This window comes from Corvus brachyrhynchos, unplaced genomic scaffold (genome assembly GCF_000691975.1).
Source record: "Corvus brachyrhynchos isolate BGI_N302 unplaced genomic scaffold, ASM69197v1 scaffold115, whole genome shotgun sequence".
NCBI classification, from domain to species: Eukaryota; Metazoa; Chordata; class Aves; order Passeriformes; family Corvidae; genus Corvus; species Corvus brachyrhynchos.
This window is the reverse complement of record NW_008239553.1, coordinates 9,564,966-9,582,447: the sequence shown is the minus strand read 5'-3', so window position 1 is coordinate 9,582,447 and position 17,482 is coordinate 9,564,966. Positions and strand designations below refer to the sequence as shown.

The 17,482-nt window shown below is 35.6% G+C and overlaps 2 protein-coding genes across 2 annotated transcripts in view; one reads left to right on the top strand and one right to left on the bottom strand.

Annotated features, from left to right (window-relative positions):
* Window positions 1-1,913, top strand: part of LRRC57 (leucine rich repeat containing 57) — a 5,056-nt gene extending 3,143 nt beyond the window's left edge. The window contains exons 4-5 of the mRNA XM_008639481.2: window positions 231-416; window positions 961-1,913. Of these exons, the coding sequence (XP_008637703.1) occupies window positions 231-416; window positions 961-1,002 (228 nt within the window). The 3' untranslated portion in view covers window positions 1,003-1,913. The remainder of the gene's footprint in view (window positions 1-230; window positions 417-960) is intronic.
* Window positions 1,914-4,320: 2,407 nt separating this feature from the next.
* Window positions 4,321-16,642, bottom strand: SNAP23 (synaptosome associated protein 23). Its single transcript, XM_008639479.2, has 7 exons — window positions 16,506-16,642; window positions 15,874-15,915; window positions 14,549-14,597; window positions 13,908-14,025; window positions 10,338-10,490; window positions 9,639-9,783; window positions 4,321-7,061 (listed from the first exon to the last, which is right to left on the bottom strand). Exons 1-7 carry the CDS (start codon window positions 16,560-16,562, stop codon window positions 6,996-6,998), a joined length of 630 nt encoding a protein of 209 aa, XP_008637701.1. The 5' UTR covers window positions 16,563-16,642; the 3' UTR covers window positions 4,321-6,995.
* Window positions 16,643-17,482: the final 840 nt, after the last annotated feature.

Sequence of the window (17,482 nt, the reverse complement as noted above, 5' to 3'; positions counted from 1 at the left end):
CAGGAATGTGACAAACAGATGTGTAGGTTGCTTGTCATCATGGAATAAAAAAAAGTTATTTTGATTTTTGATCATTTGTTACTTATGTATTATTTTTAAGTACTTACTATTAGTACAGTATAGTTTACATTTACAATATGGCAATTGTTCTGTGTAAGTCTGAAACAGATCACTTTAATAATCACTGATCACTACCATTTTAATCCCGTTTCTCTTTTCATTTCCACAAGATTTCCCAGATCTCCGTTCAGATCTCCCACTGTCCACGCCTCAAAGTCTTGCGTTTAGAAGAAAACTGTCTAGAACTCAGCATGCTGCCTCAGAGTATCCTCAGTGATTCCCAGATCTCACTGCTTGCAGTAGAAGGCAACCTCTTTGAAATCAAGAAACTCAGAGAACTGGAAGGTTATGACAAGGTTTGTGTTTTGGTTTTGGTTTTTTGTCTCTTTTTTTAAAGAAACTCCTGGTGAAGTCCTTACTCAGAATACTAAGCATTTATGCTGGTGAATAAAAGCACTAAATAGTCTGTTGGTAGTGTCATTGCTACTGGATTCATAACTAACTTCTGAAAACAACTTCAAGAGTTCTTCAAAGATAACTTTCTCATAGGATTCAGGGTCAATGTTCTTTCATCAGCATCTTTTGAAGGGTAGCTAATAATGACAGGTGTCTTCACTTTGATGGGATGAAAACCAATGGATTCTTCGTATTATACAGCATTCATAAGTATTTAGCATTAGTTCATCCTTAACACTGGAGATTTGACCATTAATCTGAATTGCAGCAAATCCCAGAAATTTTTGGGGGGTGTCTTTGTTTGAAATGAAAGCTCTAATAGTTATGCCTGGGATATAAAAATATGCTTCAGATGCAGACTGTTTTTGACTCTTAGCTGCTTTAAGTAATAATGAATTCTCTATAATTTCTGAGAAAATCTTATATTTTTTGTTTTCTTTGTAGTACATGGAACGATTCACAGCTACAAAGAAGAAGTTTGCATGATTGCTGTTCTGACCCTGTATATTACCAGTAAGAAGACCTAGATTAGAAGCGTCTGCTTCACTGACTTAAACCAAGACTGATGAAGGAAATGATCAGAGTAGTCCTCTTCTAGTAGTCTGATACAGCCTGTTAAGGCCACATTGAATAAACTTGAACTAGAGAATTTAAGTATTGAACTGATGAACCTGCCCAGGGGCCAGTTTTGATTTTTGTGCCACAATAGCTTTTAACACAGTACATGTTCTCCTTTGTCAGGGCTTGTTCCATCACAGAGAAAGGGAACAAGCATTTCAAAGTGGCCAGTTCCCTTTTGTCAGGAAGCTGGCTGTTGATTTGTAAGAGGACTATTTCTTCTGGAAACATTTTTCCATGATGGCACATGGAAGTTCTACCACCAAAGCACTGTATGTCTTGCAGCAAGCACTGTTCTGCAGAGAAGAACTTTTACAAATGAGGTTTTAGTTTATAACCTGTATAAGTTTGTTTTGTTTTTTTTTTTTTTATGAAGCACAAATAGTTGTGGTTAAGTTAAATGTTTTATTAACAGCTTCCAGTAAACAAATTGTGGTTTGAGCATCCTTTATTTATATTTAACTCTACAGGCTTTCTTTTCTCATAAGCAAGAATTGCACTACAGTCCATTTTTGCTTGAGCTGTATCAAATAAAAATTAGGTTCATCTTCAGTGTATTCAGTAAAAATGTATATCGCTAGAAAATATAATATCCTTGCACTGACTCCTTGTGTACAGAGCAATGCTGAAGGTTTTAGTTGTCAGCCCACTGCTGCTGCCTTATTACCAAAAGCACCTAGAAAGAGCTAAAAATGTATGCAATTATGTAACTTATACTGAAAAGGAAAATGTACTTGTATATTTTAGTAAATTATTTTCAAAAAATCAGTTCAAGTTTATTTGGTGTAACTGTTGTCATTTTAATAGGTAGTACTAAGATGTCACTGAAAGCCCTCATTTAGCTACCTGAGTCTGTCAGTTGTTGGTAACAGCTACACCTCAACATTACACCCATAATTAGGACTAGCAATAAGTGGTTCTTTCGTGATGCTCAGAGACATATTTAGTTCCCTGACCCTGTTGCCATCTTATTTCAATTCTTACATAGTAATACTTAAGAGTGTTTTAGGGGACATCAGCTCCTTATTCAAAGGATCGATGTGAGTCATCATTTAACAGGGAACCAGTTGTACTAGCTATTATTTCATTAAAAAACTACTAGCTTCTTGTCAGAAGTAGCTGTCAGCTGACAATGTTTATGAGACTTTGTTTTGCAAAACATAACCAGGAAACTGCTTTAAGAACATGTACATGTTACCATAATGCAAGGCCCTGTATAATCAGAAATCTATTCAGCTTCATACTAATAGATTCCACAGATTATGACATGCAAATTTGAGCAGTGAATAAAGCCTCCACACTTGTTCTAAATTTTAGCTCCTTCTACTTGATACCTAAATCCCATTTGAAGTACTAGCTTTTTTTTTCCTGTAGATTTGCTGTGCATGAGACATCAACAGAACAAATTAACTGTTAGCAGATTCCCCCTTTGTATTCACCAAAGGAGTGGTCTATCATCAATATGTATGCACTTGGCAATACTGTGCTGTGGTGGCATTTTGGTTTTACTATTTTTTAACTGAAAGTATCTGTGCTCCGAGATGCTGCTTCTCTCATTTAACATGTGTTTATGAGGATTCTTTTTTTCTATTCAACAACAATGTGTAAGAAGAGATGGTAGAGCACAATCGTTGAAAATTATGGAGTTAGCATTGCTATTAAAAAAATATCTTACTACTGTGGGAAGTATTTAATTAAGTCAGTATTTCTTTTCTTGATCACTAGCACATTTAGAAACCTCTCAGTTGCTCACTGTTAGGCTCCTTTGCTGCCTTGGAGTTATGACAGCTATCAAAGCTTTTGCAGAGCAAAATGGAGAAAGCACCATGTAAAATACTGATTGGAATCGAGTTAGTCCTAATTAATTAAACTTGTTCCAGAACAGAGGAAGACTGATTTCTGTTTCAAGGAAAAAATAACTTACTGATGCCCTTACCTGTTTTAACTCACTGCAATGAATGTAACTAAGTCACAGAGTAGAATGCTGTTCTAGATATTTCAGCACTCTGTAACCTATTGATGGTTTTATATTGGGACTTCCTGTTTTCCCTTCTCATCACCCCCACCCTACAACAAGTGAAGCTATAAACCAATTTTATTTCCATGCACAATCATGCTTGCAGCTTTTAAATTTTTGATTTACTGAGGTAGAACATTACCCTAGTTAACAATATAAACCATTTATGTATTTTGTTTCAGACCTGTATCACTTGCTCTCCAATTTTCCATTGCAGTAAGACACACATTTCATCCATCTATTCAACCAGCATTTAGACACTGTTTTGCTTCAAGTGCAGCAAAAGTGAATTAGCAACTGCGGGTTATTGTGTGGTGTAAACAGTGAGTTGTTTCACCATATAGCCTTCACAGAGGTGAGTTCTGCAAGTAGCTGTACAAGCAGCATGTGCTGCAGTTCACAGTACAGTTACTGCTGTGCTAAAAGTCTGTCTTTCATCAAGGAGTAGACTAGCTTGAATTTACCAATTATTGTCCTTTAAGCATACCCATGGAACATGTGCTGCCTCCTCATAATAGTTACGTAAGCAGGCTGTCCCTAGTTTCTTTACCTAGTTATATAGATAGAGTAGATATATAGTATGTTAGAAGTACTTCTTCCAAGCTCTTCCCAGGTATGGTAGTCTCTCTTGCAGCTCAGAACTGTTGCAAGTCAACAAAAGTCTCTATTTCCCCCCATACCTCTTCCCTCTTAAGAGTGTTCTGGGAATCTGAGGCTCTAGTATGAGAGAAAATACAATTTAAATTGCCTCACAAATGAAATTGCATTGGCAGTAGGTTAAATCACTACATTTCATCTACTGGACTTGTTATTTGATAGGCATTTGTTACCAATACTTAACTAGAAAGTTTTAAGTTATTTTACTTTGTTCCTTTATCATCCTGAAGTATACTCCCATGTATGTCATGGTCTTTCAAAGAAGAGATGGACACAGTTCATAGACTGAATTTAGGAGATGTTGATTTGCAGGGATCAAAACTAGAGTGTTAAAGACCAAAATATTCCTCTCCTTCCAGCCACACCCATTCTTTTCTTAGCCTTGGGATTTCTGTGAAATAAAAATAGAAGAGAAACTTCCTAGTTGCATAGCAGCAACTAGTTCTGCCAAGTTTTTCAAGGACAGGAAACTAAACAAAGACATTTCTAAGAGAAAATAGTTTTAAAACACATTCCATTATAAAAGTATGTATTTTTTGTGCATAATATATAGTTTAACAATCAAAAGCAGAAACTGTAAACCTTCATTCTTAATAGCATTCAGACATACAAAGATGTACAAGTGTTGATTTCATACCATAGACATGGAAATTAAGCATCTGTTCTATAGACAACAGTAAGACATCAAAGAAGCAAACTGTTTTTGACTAACATAAAGGCACCAACTCCCTCACAGATTTGGCTCTTGCTGCATCAAAAGAGTATTGATACTCCAATAATACTCTAGAGTCTCAGAAATTACTTCCTTGTGTCATATTCATTGCAGTATTACAATTTTGATATACTAATCACAGCATTCTATCAGCCAACATGCTCATTTATTGTTAGAGCTCAGGCAAGTCAAGAACAAGGACTTGCAAGGGCCAGGGAGAAGAAAATTCCAATGTTTGCAATGTCCAAATGCTACAGAGCAGGCTTGCATTGTGTAAGCATAGTAAGGTAATCACTTCGGTCTTCTGTTCCAGGAGACAATCATAATTAAATAACATGCTTTGCTTTCACAATTAGCAGCAAATATTCCTCAAGTTAATCTAAGTTTTTAAGAAGGAAAAAAGGGCATACAAAGTCCCTATGCAGGTGGCTGTTTGAAGTTTACTACACAATGTTCTTAAAAGTACTTCTTTGCTACTTGTATTTTTAAGCACATAATCTTCATTTACTGATCAGGTAGCTAGTGAACTTTTGAAATTTATTAGCATTCCAACAATTACCGGAAGCTAGACAGGAGCCAACTCACATTACTCAAATATCTAGTCCCCTAAAAATGACTTTACCTTACTCACATAAGGCAAACTGCCACTGGCCTAGTTTTACATGCAGCTGCCCCATCCTTTGGTCAGTTGTTTGTGTTTTTTGTTTGGTTGGGTTTTTGTCTGGTGGGCTGTTGTGGGTTTTTGTGCGTGTGGTTGTTGGTTTTGGTTTTTTTTCTTTAAATATCAAGTTGTCCTGGGAGTCAACTGAAAATATACTGGTAGTGCTGACTGGATTTCTACTAAAAAGAAAACAGAACACTTAAACACTGTCTTGCATTTCAGTGGATTAGTGTCATCTCTGACTTGGGTTCAATATTAGTGCCTACAGGGTATTTGTGGGCTGCCCTTCAAAAAAGCACCCCATAATGCTAATAGTTTTAATTATTCCTCCAATCAATTTGGTTTGAAGATTTTTGCCATCCAACACTGAGTATCACAGGTTAGTCCAAAGCATCATTTTCAACTTTAAAACAGGCATAATATATTGCTGGGTGGACTTAAAAATATCTAAGTCACTTGCAATTTAATTATCAATATTTCAAGAAAATATTTTTATATTACAGTAAAACCAAAATATTTTTCTTCACAGGAGAGTACTTTACCTCACCTGGTCAGAAACTCCTCTATTCTGCAACAGAGTAAGAATATTTTATTTGCAAGCAAGTTGGACATGTAATATTTCCAATTGCCAGTCCCAAAGTCTGCAATAATAAACCAGTCAGGAATCTATTTAGAACTAGTTTATTTAGAACTAGCATACATAAATAGCTACTGCTTCCTCCAGACTTGTGACAAAGAAGTTTCACAATAAGCTTCACTGGGTTTGGTAGGTTTAAGCAGCACCCTCAAAGTCACTGCTGAGAGCAAACTCTGCACCAGATCTCAATCATTATTTTGCACTGGAGAAAGGCATAACCTGAACTCCACTGAAAACTGGCCAAAAGAGAATAAGATACGGGATGCAAGCAAACTGCATGCTTTTCTGCTCAGCTTCTTCCAGTTCAGATGCATCATTCAAACACTTAAAAGTTAACTTTTAGATGAGGGGTGTAAAATTTTCCATCAAATAAATACTTTGGAGAGATGGTTTTATTTTCTTCTACTCATGTGTGCATGGGGTTTAGATCAGATATATATATATATACACAACAAATATTATCAGAACAATGCAGCATGATTAGTCATGGCCTCCAAACCAATGTCAATTTACAGTAAAGAAATGGAAACCTGTATATCCCTCTGGTTACCATTACCATACAGTTCATGTGCTTAGGAAGTGTTTTAAAGCCCTCAACCCACAAGTTGTAAGTAATGGGCCTCTTCAATTCTGTGATCCACAAATTCAACTCCAAACCAATCATGTGGTTTGGATTGTAAAACTATGGTTAGATGCTAGAGATACAAATCAGACAATGTTCACCTAGTCCCTAGTTTAATGAAGACACTCAACTTATGAGGTATTTCAAACAGTGCAAAGTGCCCTCTCCAACTTTCCACAACTGTGAATTCAGGTTACCCTGCTTGTTCAACTTCAATAAAGGACTGAATTTTCGGTGCAGGAAAATAAAACTTAAAAAAAATAATAAAAAGAAACTGGGAAGAGTAATAAAACATGCAAGAAGATTCTCAAAGCCCTAACACTTGTAGCCCTGAGCAGTGTAAAGAAAGTGAAGGCAGATGAGTAGAAAGAAGTTGGCTGCTTTCTTGGAGTCAAGGCCATGTTTACATGAAGCAATAAAAGAAAACTAATCCCTACAGAAGGGGTACTGCTTCATTTTTCCCAGCCCCTCTTATTTCAGAATAGAAGTCTCACAGATCCATGAACATGGTGGCTTGCAGCTGGAGAGGCTGTCATTGAACAATGACAGCAGGCTTTAATTTTCAATTAGTTTCTTGGCTCTGATGTTGGCTTGCTCAATGCGTTCCCTGTTTGTATCAGCCTGAAAGAGAGAAATTCATAGGTCATTTGCAGACTTGATGCAGAACAATTTAAAAATTCAAACTGACATGAACTTCTGAATTGCAAGGTATCATCATTGTGGTAGAGAGAAGGGGAGCAACTTCTGTATGCTGGAAGTAGTTTTTTTTCCCCTAGCCAGCATATGCTGTCTATTTTGGCAGAAACAACCAGGAGAAGTAGGTTTTACTCTTTAGCTACTTTTGAAAAGCACCAGCTTGCCTCAGCTGGTCAGGAAGCATGTTAACAAAACAAGGGAATAAAAATTCTCTCCCAGTGTTTAGACATCTTAAGGACCTCTACAGAGCAACAAGGTTGCTCTGAAGTAATAGTCACAACTGGGCCTATGGGCATGAAGTCAGATTTATTCTGCTTAGTGCAAATCCCTAGTTTTCATTCACACCCCCTCCAATGTCCTAGTATTGTAACAACATGGTATTTGTAGGAACAAGCTTTAGATTTTATTATTGTTTAATTTACTATAATAAAGCATCAAAAGTGAGGTCACAGCATCTAGGTTGATCAAGTGTCAAAATACAGTTTTACTGATAGGTATGATAAGGAGTTTATAAGTAATTCCCTAATTATGCAGTGTGCTGTGGGGAATGTGCAGGAAGTATAATAAGCACTAAACTAGCTTCTGCCCTTACCATGAGCAGAACTCCTAAGAAACTCAACCTGTGTCAAGTATTAGCCATTTCACACCTTTGTATTGCAATGGGCTGGGCAAAGGACATTTGCAGTTCAAGTCCTTCCCTTCCTGTTCCCTCCTTCCTGCCTTTTGGGTCAAGGGAAAGGGCAGAACAAGAATCTACTATAGAAAAGGGAGACTCTAATCTGTTAACACCACTTTCAAAGCACTAATCTAGTTACTACATCTTCTTCTAAGAAAATGCCAGTAACGTAAGCTTCATTATGGGTTTATTCAGACTAGGAGTCCTGCATAACACTACCAAAAGTCACCCAGTCTAGTCTATTTCCCAGGTGAGTCAGAATCTTTAAAAAAATGTAAGTATCAATTCTATTCTGAAGGTAAGCTTAATACTGCTCTTCATTTCTTTACATGATACTGTTGTTTGAAGATTTACAGACATTTGGTTTGGTTTCCATACTGTTCACTACATTTAAGAAGTTATCAGCATAAAAGAATTAATTTAAATATCCTGAGACAAGTTGCCAGTCTCAAAACCAGAATTGCACTTTAATTTTTATTCTGTTCTGTAAAGCAATTCTAACTTGTATACACTGTATTTTAATTAAGTTAGTAATTAAGTTAGTAAGACTTGGTCAGCAAGATTTATTCAAATCACTAAACTAAAACAGCATCAGGCCAAAACAGATGCTTGAATCTACTAGAAACACTATTGCTAAAAACAATAATTCCCACTTGCAGTTTATTTGACCAGGCAGTTTTCAGTCTGCTTTATAAGTTGTAAGAATTTCACACCTCATTTTAAATTCCAAGAAATTTTCTAGTGTACTTTAAACTGTCTGACTTTTTAAACATGGTAATCAGATGTGAGGTTTCAGGGAACAGCAAAGGCATCCTTTCATATAACCATGTTGATTTGCCTTATCAATACCACAATCCCTTAATTACTAGACAAAACTGAGATGCTGACACAGGTACAACCAGCACTTTTGTCAAACTAGAGGAATTCTGTTCCTTTTGCTTTTAACTCTACTGCACATTTCAATGAGATTTTAAAATTCCCATTTTGTCTTAATACTATAATTTCACAGTAATCCATGTTCACTTCTACGTTTTGAAATCTTTAATATACACTATTCATTAAAGCTTTTGCTTCCTTTCTCAACCAGGATGCCTATAAAATAACTTCTACTCATTTCAGAATATGGGCATTCCTAAATTAGGCTTAATATTCTCATTAAGCTGCCCTTTGAAAGAAACCTCCCCAAAACATTTATATATGCTTAATCTGGTTGGAGAAGCTAACACTTAAGTAATAAATTATATTAAAAAAGAAGGTTACTATTACTAACTTCATGTGCAGATGAGGGCAGACCATTTCCCTGTGCACCTACAAACTCCCTGTCTACCTACAAATTCCAAAGTCTCCCCAGCCCCAATATTAATTCATCCACAAGAATCAGGGCAATGAATTACCTGTGTTTTACTTTACCTTCATTACAGTGACTTTTTAGGAATTCCAGAAGAGCCTTGCTATTGTTAAAACTACCTATTCCCTACCATAAGAAAAAAAATTCCCTGCAAACAACAAAACTCCAGGTATACCTCCAGTAAATGTTTGTCCTTTTGATACCATGAAGTTCATTAGTTTTCAGAGTAAGTAGTAATGTGTGCTGTGTATTTAGGTTTCCTGACACTCAAGCATTTGAATTTTAAGATATGTAGCCTATATATATATATATCTATCTATCTATCTCAAGGTATATCTCTTCAAACCACTGCAACCTAGAGGATGGTATAATCTTACCACATATTTGCTGTAAATACAGATAGGACAGTGAGCACATTCCTAATAACCTCTCAGTTACAACCTCTGAACTGAAAGCAGAGAACAGCTTTGATGCTTACCTTTACATTTATCCGGTCTATTTGCTTATTCTGGGCATCAATCTCATTGCCCATATCCAAAGCCATGTTTTTCAAATTCCCAAGAATGTTTCCAACTTGAGCAAGATTTTCATCCATTTCATCTTCTCTGGCATCATTGGTTATCCTGTTCAAATAATTAAGACAATGTTTCAAGAATCAAGAATTTGCTTTTATCTAGCCCAGATTTACTCTAATAGAACTTGTTTGTTTGTTGCACAGTATATTAAAACCAAGGTATGCTTTTCCCCTTTTATGATTTCCTGTATTCCAAGCAAGCATCCACCAAAAAGAGTGCTAAGCTAGCCACTACTACAAAAATAGCCTTAAAAATTAATATAGTTACCAGAAGTTTAAGATATGAGTTTCTCTCAAATATACTTTATGACAGTAATATTTTTAACAGTCCCCTCAATAACTGACTTCTAAGCTCTATCATTCTCACATCCAGAAACAGACTGACAATACCACCACTATGAAAAAAAAACCAGAAATGTAAGATGAGCACTACAATACTGAAAGTGTAGGTGTCTGCTGTCTCCTCTCCAAGAAGTAACAATTCCTTCAAACAATAATAAAAAATTTACTATTTAGCAACTTCACCTAAAATGCATCTGAAAGAAGCTGACAACTTGTAATAGGATTTGTGCCTTTGAGATGGAGGAATATGAACAGGCAAACCTTGTAATATATCCACCACTTGGTCCTCCAGAAGTCTGAGGCTGCTGCCGATTTATACTTCTTGGTTGCATGGATATTACATGATCTGCTGAGTTCTCCGTTCCATCTCCCCAGGTTGTTCTGTATGCTTTGCTGGCCTCAAAGTTCTTTGTCCTACTCCATAAAAATAAAAAATCTTAACCACTACATCAGAAATATGGCTTCCTGACTGAAATTCAGTATAAATCTAGAATTTTCAGGAACATTTATTCAGGAACATAGATTAAATTTTGTACAGATAAAGCTTTGTCTTTATAATACAATTTCTTGTATCTTGATAGTACAAACACAACTGAGTTACTTTCAGGACAGTGATAACTTTGGTCTTAAAAGCGTTAATACAAGAACAGTAATTTCCTTAAAGCAGTACTTCACCAGAAGACAGAAGCTTATGACAGTAACAGGAAAGCTTACCCTGTCATAAAATAGAGTTGCACTTACAATAGGAATTAATCTAGAGTGAAGATTAGTTATCTTTCAGGAAGAAATGAAGATGAATGCAAAAACTCCCTCAAATACCTATACTATGCAAGAAAACCATTAATTGTGACTTTTTTTTATCAAACATAAAAATTACTTGGCAATAGAAAAAGTTAATGTTTCTCATGTTAACTTCGATTATGAAATAATATTAATAATGTTTAAATAGCTCTTTCATTCTGCAATTCAATTGTACTAACTCCATTAAATCAACAAACCAACTTACCATTACACCTTTACCATGTAATTCACAGAAGAAAAAAAAAAAAATAAAGCACCACACAAAGCAATATCAAGAATCACAGAGCCACAAAAGCAAGAGGGGAAGACAACCTAACAAAATAAACTTATCTAAACTGGGGTCTGTTCTCATGAGTCCTAAAGAACCTATTTTGAGAATATTCTCATGTTCACCTTGTTTTGTGGCATTTTCACGTTTAAGCTAGACAATCCAGACACTGCCATTTTTCTGCTTCTTTAGACACCTGTGAAGGGAAACCTGTAGTGTCTTTCAGTACATCTAAAACTCTGCAATCACAGGCAGTCAATTTCTAGAGATATAGTGCCTTTCAGTAACCCAGATGTTTTATACGTTTGAAGAGTTGTGAAATTTACTGGATGAAAAAATATTCCCCCTCATTCTACTGCTGTTTATGTATTCAGTATGTGAAATTATGTCTTATAGGTCAGATGTTACAAAAAGTAATCTAGAATGAATATATCAAGGGGAAAAAATAGAATAATTTCTCAGTTCATAATGGAAATGTAGCACCCAACAAATCCTAAAGAAACTTAAACTAGTCAATTCTAGCTCCTTGTACATACACAGGCTTAAAGAGCTTATTAGATTCACTGCAGCTAGATTGAGTATGATATTTTAATATCATTTATACTAAAGCCATAACAGCAAGAGATCTTTGCATGATTTGCTTCTGGAGAAGCAAAGTCTTAGGTGCCAGAGGCAACTGTGAGGACTTTATTAACAAAAACCAAGCTACCTGAAGACTAGTTGCACGTGTGAAGTAGACAGCTAGAAACAAAATTATTGTTCAAAGTAAGCACAGTTTGGAAAAAAACTTCTCACCACCTGTTTTTAAGACCTGTTTTTCAAATTTCTATACATTCACATTTCTCAAATTTTATTTCTGCAAAACTAAGGTGATTTACACAACCTGTCAAACCAGCAAAGGCTCAAGCAGTTGTTTCACCATTTCCACAGCTAATAATCCCCTCTGTAGTAATGGACATTTTCTATTCACATCAGTATTACAAAACATCACAGTCACAAGGAGAACCGCATGCAGACAGACATCATGCACATGCAAGCACAAATGCAATAGAAACATCACTTCAGATAGCTGGTTAAATATGCATCTGCACTACTAACACTGACCTTGTCCTAAAATCCACTTTCACCAGTTTAAGTGAATACAGCTTCTTATCCTAGTCTTCATTTTTAGAAAGCAAGCATCAGTGTTAGGAGAGAATGGAGAAGAAAGAGTAGTAAAGATCAACAAAAAGGTAAATTGTTATTAATACATAGATTGCATTACAGAACTGCCAGTATTCTGTGTTTTCACAAAGCTTTTATAAATAATCTAAGCCTAGGAGAAATAAAAAAAATCCAATAATTCAGCAAGTGTTCTGATTTAGCTTATTTAGCATTACACTTTTATGAAAATTATGAAAAGCTGTGGAGGTAACTGGTTGACAAATCTGACATTGACAAAAAGGTTGGTGTAGCAGTAGATATATGAAAGACACTCACTCTTCTTCGCTGCCCTCTACTTACCCATTTTTTTCCTGTACATTACTGTCCAGTTTGGTACACAACTATTTCTGTTCTCGTTATCTGTGTACTTGGAGTGCCACAAGAGTTCATAAATTCTGAGCTTGCTCAGTGTCAATAAGCTGCTTAGCTTCAGTGAAATAAGACTATCAACTACAGAAAACAAAGACTGAGTGTGTCAAAATGCTCAAAGTCCACCAGCTTGATCCAACTAATATAAACCAGTAAGCACACCTATCCAGAGGCCAGGATGTCTGCATTTTCAAGGCACTAAAGCACTAAGATTTTCAGCCTTAGAAGTCACATTCATATCTTTCCTAAATGATCCTCAAAGTACTATTCTGTTGGTGAAGTAGACTCAGCCACTCCAAGGAATTTTTACCTGAAGTTCTGCTACTTCTTCACTGAATGATATTTTTGCTCATGCTAAAGAGCAAACACCAACAAACACACACACTAATCACTTCAGTCACCATACTCAATTTATGTCTTCTTCATTTGGAAGGGCTATGATCACATCCAATTCACACAATTTGGTAATTTATTGCTTAAAGGTAAAGCTAGGACACCATCAAAAATAATTCTGATCATTGTTCAGTCTGTTTACATGTTTAAAAGTGCAAATCAAGTGCCATACTAAATATTAGATTACTTAACTGACTTAGATATGGCAGCCTTAACACTGATGTTATAAAGGTACTGTGAAGAAGGTCTGCAAGAATTTATGTAGCCACTAGTAAAAAGATTATAGCTTTAATACCAGTGTCTGTTCTGTCCTATTCTCACCCTCCCTGATCTATGCATATTTTTCAAATGCTTAGAGAACCAATATTAATTTCCTTCTCCAAAACATAAATTGTCTTGCTTTTAAATTAGTAAAAAAGCACTGTTGCAAAAAAATTATTTTTGGAATCAAATTTCCAACAGACAGGCACTTACATATAGCTATTTGCAGTCCAATTTGGTCTCATCTGCATGGACATTGATAGTTTTCTACTAAATAGAAGCTTTAAGGAGATTAGGGCAGGATGCTATATAGCAGCTATATTTACAGTAAAAGGGGCACAATGTATGGTTAGATACAAGTAGGCTTCAGTTACTCTCATAGAATTTTAAAGGGATGCAGCTCTACAAACCAAAACAATCAACTTTGTTAGAGATTCAGTGTTTTTTAATTAGCTCTTTTATTAGTGAATGTCTCCTGGTATAGTAGCTATTGGGAATATTCTAGAACTCCAGACCCAAGTACCAATATAACTGACCTGTTACAAGGACAGACACAGAGCCCACAACATTTGTTGAGCTCTGTCAGTGTCTTCTCAGCTTCTCTCATGTCCTTATTTATCTGGTCCATGCCTTCTTCTATACGATTTAGTTGTTCTAGAAGAGAAACAAGTAACCTGAATAAACATGGATTGAGGGAAGGTGGGGGGGGAAAAATCAATATTTCTTTAAAGCAGGAACAAGTTTCAGTTCTACCTTTATACCAAGACTAGTGACCTTTTTCTTTCCTGCCTTCCAAGATTTTTTTTTTTAATTTTTAAGAAAGATATTCAGTGAGAGGTTTTGTTCACTGTATTACGAATATTTTTCCTATTCTTAGAGTAGCATTTCTGTTGCTACTTTTAGAATAAATGCAGATAGTTACATTCATGTGATGGTGGAAAGAAGCAGCTTCTGTAGCAGAGCTGTATTACATTGTAACTATCATTACCTCTCAACTACTTTAAAACCTCTTTTCAATACTACAAACACACAGGAATAACCATCTAGGAAATCTCATTTTCATCTAAATAATCTTTAATAATAAGCCTTTAGTTTCAGCAACAACTCTTGTATGATAATCCTTTTCTTACACTGATTACATTCTAATATCAATTCTTAGTGTTAGGGAAGAACTTACCTCCTTGTTCATCCAGCATGGTAATAGTTTTGATGCCAACATCCTGGGACTGCAGAAAGAAATTTAGTTGCAGATATAAAACAAGATTGCAGTGCAAAATCAGAAGGTCTGCATATTAAATTTGATAATCCAACCAAGTTTACAATAAGACACTGTGCTTGAAATAACCTCTGTAGTAAAGCTATTGTAAGTCTCAAATTATAACCTATGTTAGGCTGATAAGCATCTCACCTGTTACACTATCTCAATTAGTGGGGTTTTTATGGTGTTTTTGTGAGGGTTTTTTTACATTACGACAAGATGATAAAATTTATTGTAATACTCAGACTGAACTGTGATAATGTCTAGCTAGAAAAGTAAACCTAGCTGTGCTTCATTTTGAGAAGTGATACTGGTTCATTCATCCCTACATCCTTCAAGAGGACTGACAAGGCCTTTAGTCCTGGAAGCCAGAATAAAAGAAAGAAAAACAAAGCCTGCAAAACCACTCCTAAGAATTCAGCAGTGAGGAATATACTACAGCAGAGCTCTTTGCTGGCCCAGAGTCTTGGATCTAGCATGCAAGTTGCACCCATGCTGCATAGAATGGCAGCATAGAATGAATCATCAAACTACAATACCAAGAGAAATTATGTTGGCCCATGGCATGTACTTAACATTTGTGTGTGAGAGGTATTCATCAGGCTGTGGTGATTCAAATGCCTCACTGATAACAGCAGCATCTTCAGCAAGCTGTAACTGTGTAGAGGAACAGATTCCTCATACAACTTCACTTCGATAAACCCAAAATACAGATTTGTTTCAAGTCATGTAAAAGGGTGTCAAGAGTTTCATTATCAGCCCTAACTACAGTTAAAGCCAATTAACAGACTGTAAGAAGGTGTATGTAGAATTACTTGTTTAGAACCAAGAGTAGTCCTACCCTACTACCCTACCCGAGCCCTACTGTCCTCATAGTGAAACATTCCCACACTGTTCACAAACTAAGCTAAAAGACAAATGAAAGATGTTATGAATAGCAAATTATGCAGCAGCCAAAGACATAACAGACCAACAGAAGACTTTTTACAACTAATCTGGAGCATCTGGAGATTAGACCATTTTGCTTAAGAGGTAAAAAGGATATTGATTCTTCTGTAATGTGATATAATGTGAAAATCATGAAGGTTATGTCATTCTAATGCTACTACTGAATTAAAGCAGCAACTTTTAATGATGAAGTGTATGTGCCTTGAGAAAGACAAAAAACTGTTTAAAATCACTTTGTGACAGTTAACATGCTGCTTTTTATGCTTAATCCGGAGAATTTAAAAGCTTTTCCTTACCTCAATGGCCAAGCCAAGAATCCTCCTTGTGCTTTCCAAAGACTAGAAAAAGAATTTTAAAATGAGTGCATTAATTAGTTATATACACCACAGTGCCTGAAAGTCTTCTTTGCCACTTCATTGTAGCAAGGCAATAGTATACAAAGGTTCATCACCTTGTCTATATTTAATACATGCTACAACATGCTCATAGTGGCAGCACATCAGTTTTTCTTGGTTTTTAGTCCTTGCTATTATTTTTCTTATCCCATTGGAAAGTCATTATAAAAGACGACATATTAAAATGAATTTTAGTGAAATAAGAAAGCCATGAAGTATATCAATATGATTAATAATGCTGTAGGTACCCAAACACCATCATATCAGTAATCAAGACTGGGTGATCAGTCACCCAGTTAAGTCACTCACTTAAGTCACTCAGTTAAGTAAGTGACTTTCAAATTCAGAAGTCAAAATTCATTCTTATTTTTAGGAGTAGTCTTCACTCCAGTATTTACCAAGTAAAGTGAAAATTTAAAACATTCAGCTATAACCTTACAGAATCACTATCCTGGTCTGTCCTTATTTTTAAAAGACATTCTAATCTTTTCAGACGAGTACTGTAATCCCAGATGTCTTCCTGTAATAGTTACCTCATCAGTGACCTGGTTGGCCCTCAGCTGAATTTCTTCAGGTGATAGGTCATCCATGATGAGGAAGAACTACTTGTAAGCAATCACGTTAAAGAGAACCTTCCCCCTGTAATAAGATACCAAGTAAGCATCACAATTATCCTTTCATCAGTATTTTGAGTTGAAACTAGAAGACAGTTCAAAGAATGAGAGCCTATACATTTAATTCTGCTCAGTAAAACATCTCATTAGGATTAGAAGACACTAAAATAATTATTCAGCTGAGATGACCTAACTGAGGAGCTAAAAGAAATATAGGAACAATCAGTATATGAAGCAGTTTTCTTTCCAAGATTTAGCTTCCTAAACATTTTTTTAAAAATTCTATTGTTAGTTAGGTAAAAAACAGGAAATAAGGTCTTAAAATAACAAGCTTCTCCATGCTAGAAAAAAACATTGGTTTGCCCAGTAATCTAGAAATAAATCCATTAAGACATTTAAGTTACTAGCATAAACTTTAAGTGTTCTTCCATTTCCATTGCAGAATTTCAATAGTCAGAAAAAGGGGAAACATTCTCAGATGAAACACTACCTAAAATGATCCAGTAACACTCTAGAAATGGTTGTTGTTATTGCATGGTGAATTCCTCAAATGCAAAAGAACCTGCAAAGGTTTTAACTGGTATGTTGCAACTGTAGCAAAGGTTTTCTCATCTACCTTTCTCATAATAAACATAAGGTCATAACTGAAGTCCCGACACACCATGATTTACCTTTTGCTATAAACAGAAGAGATATATTTTGCCTAAAGATATGAAATGAAAAAGTAATCGCACCAATCCCATAAATAACCTATCAGAGACAGGTCTTTCAGAGCTAAGAATCTGCATTTTTGTTGGAGGAATGGTATTAAAGCCAGCACTCCTAGCAATGGGAAAACAGAGCTCACAGGCTATACAAGAATTTAATGAGATAGCACATAAGCTGAGACTTAAGAG

Coding starts and splice junctions, on each gene's coding strand:
- SNAP23 (XM_008639479.2), bottom strand. CDS start 16,562: ATGGATGACCTATCACCTGAAGAAATTCAGCTGAGGGCCAACCAGGTC. Junction 14,026..14,548: donor CATGCTGGATGAACAAGGAG/GTAAGTTCTTCC, acceptor TTTCTCTTCTAG/AACAACTAAATCGTATAGAA. Junction 7,062..9,638: donor TAGACCGGATAAATGTAAAG/GTAAGCATCAAA, acceptor TCTCTCTTTCAG/GCTGATACAAACAGGGAACG.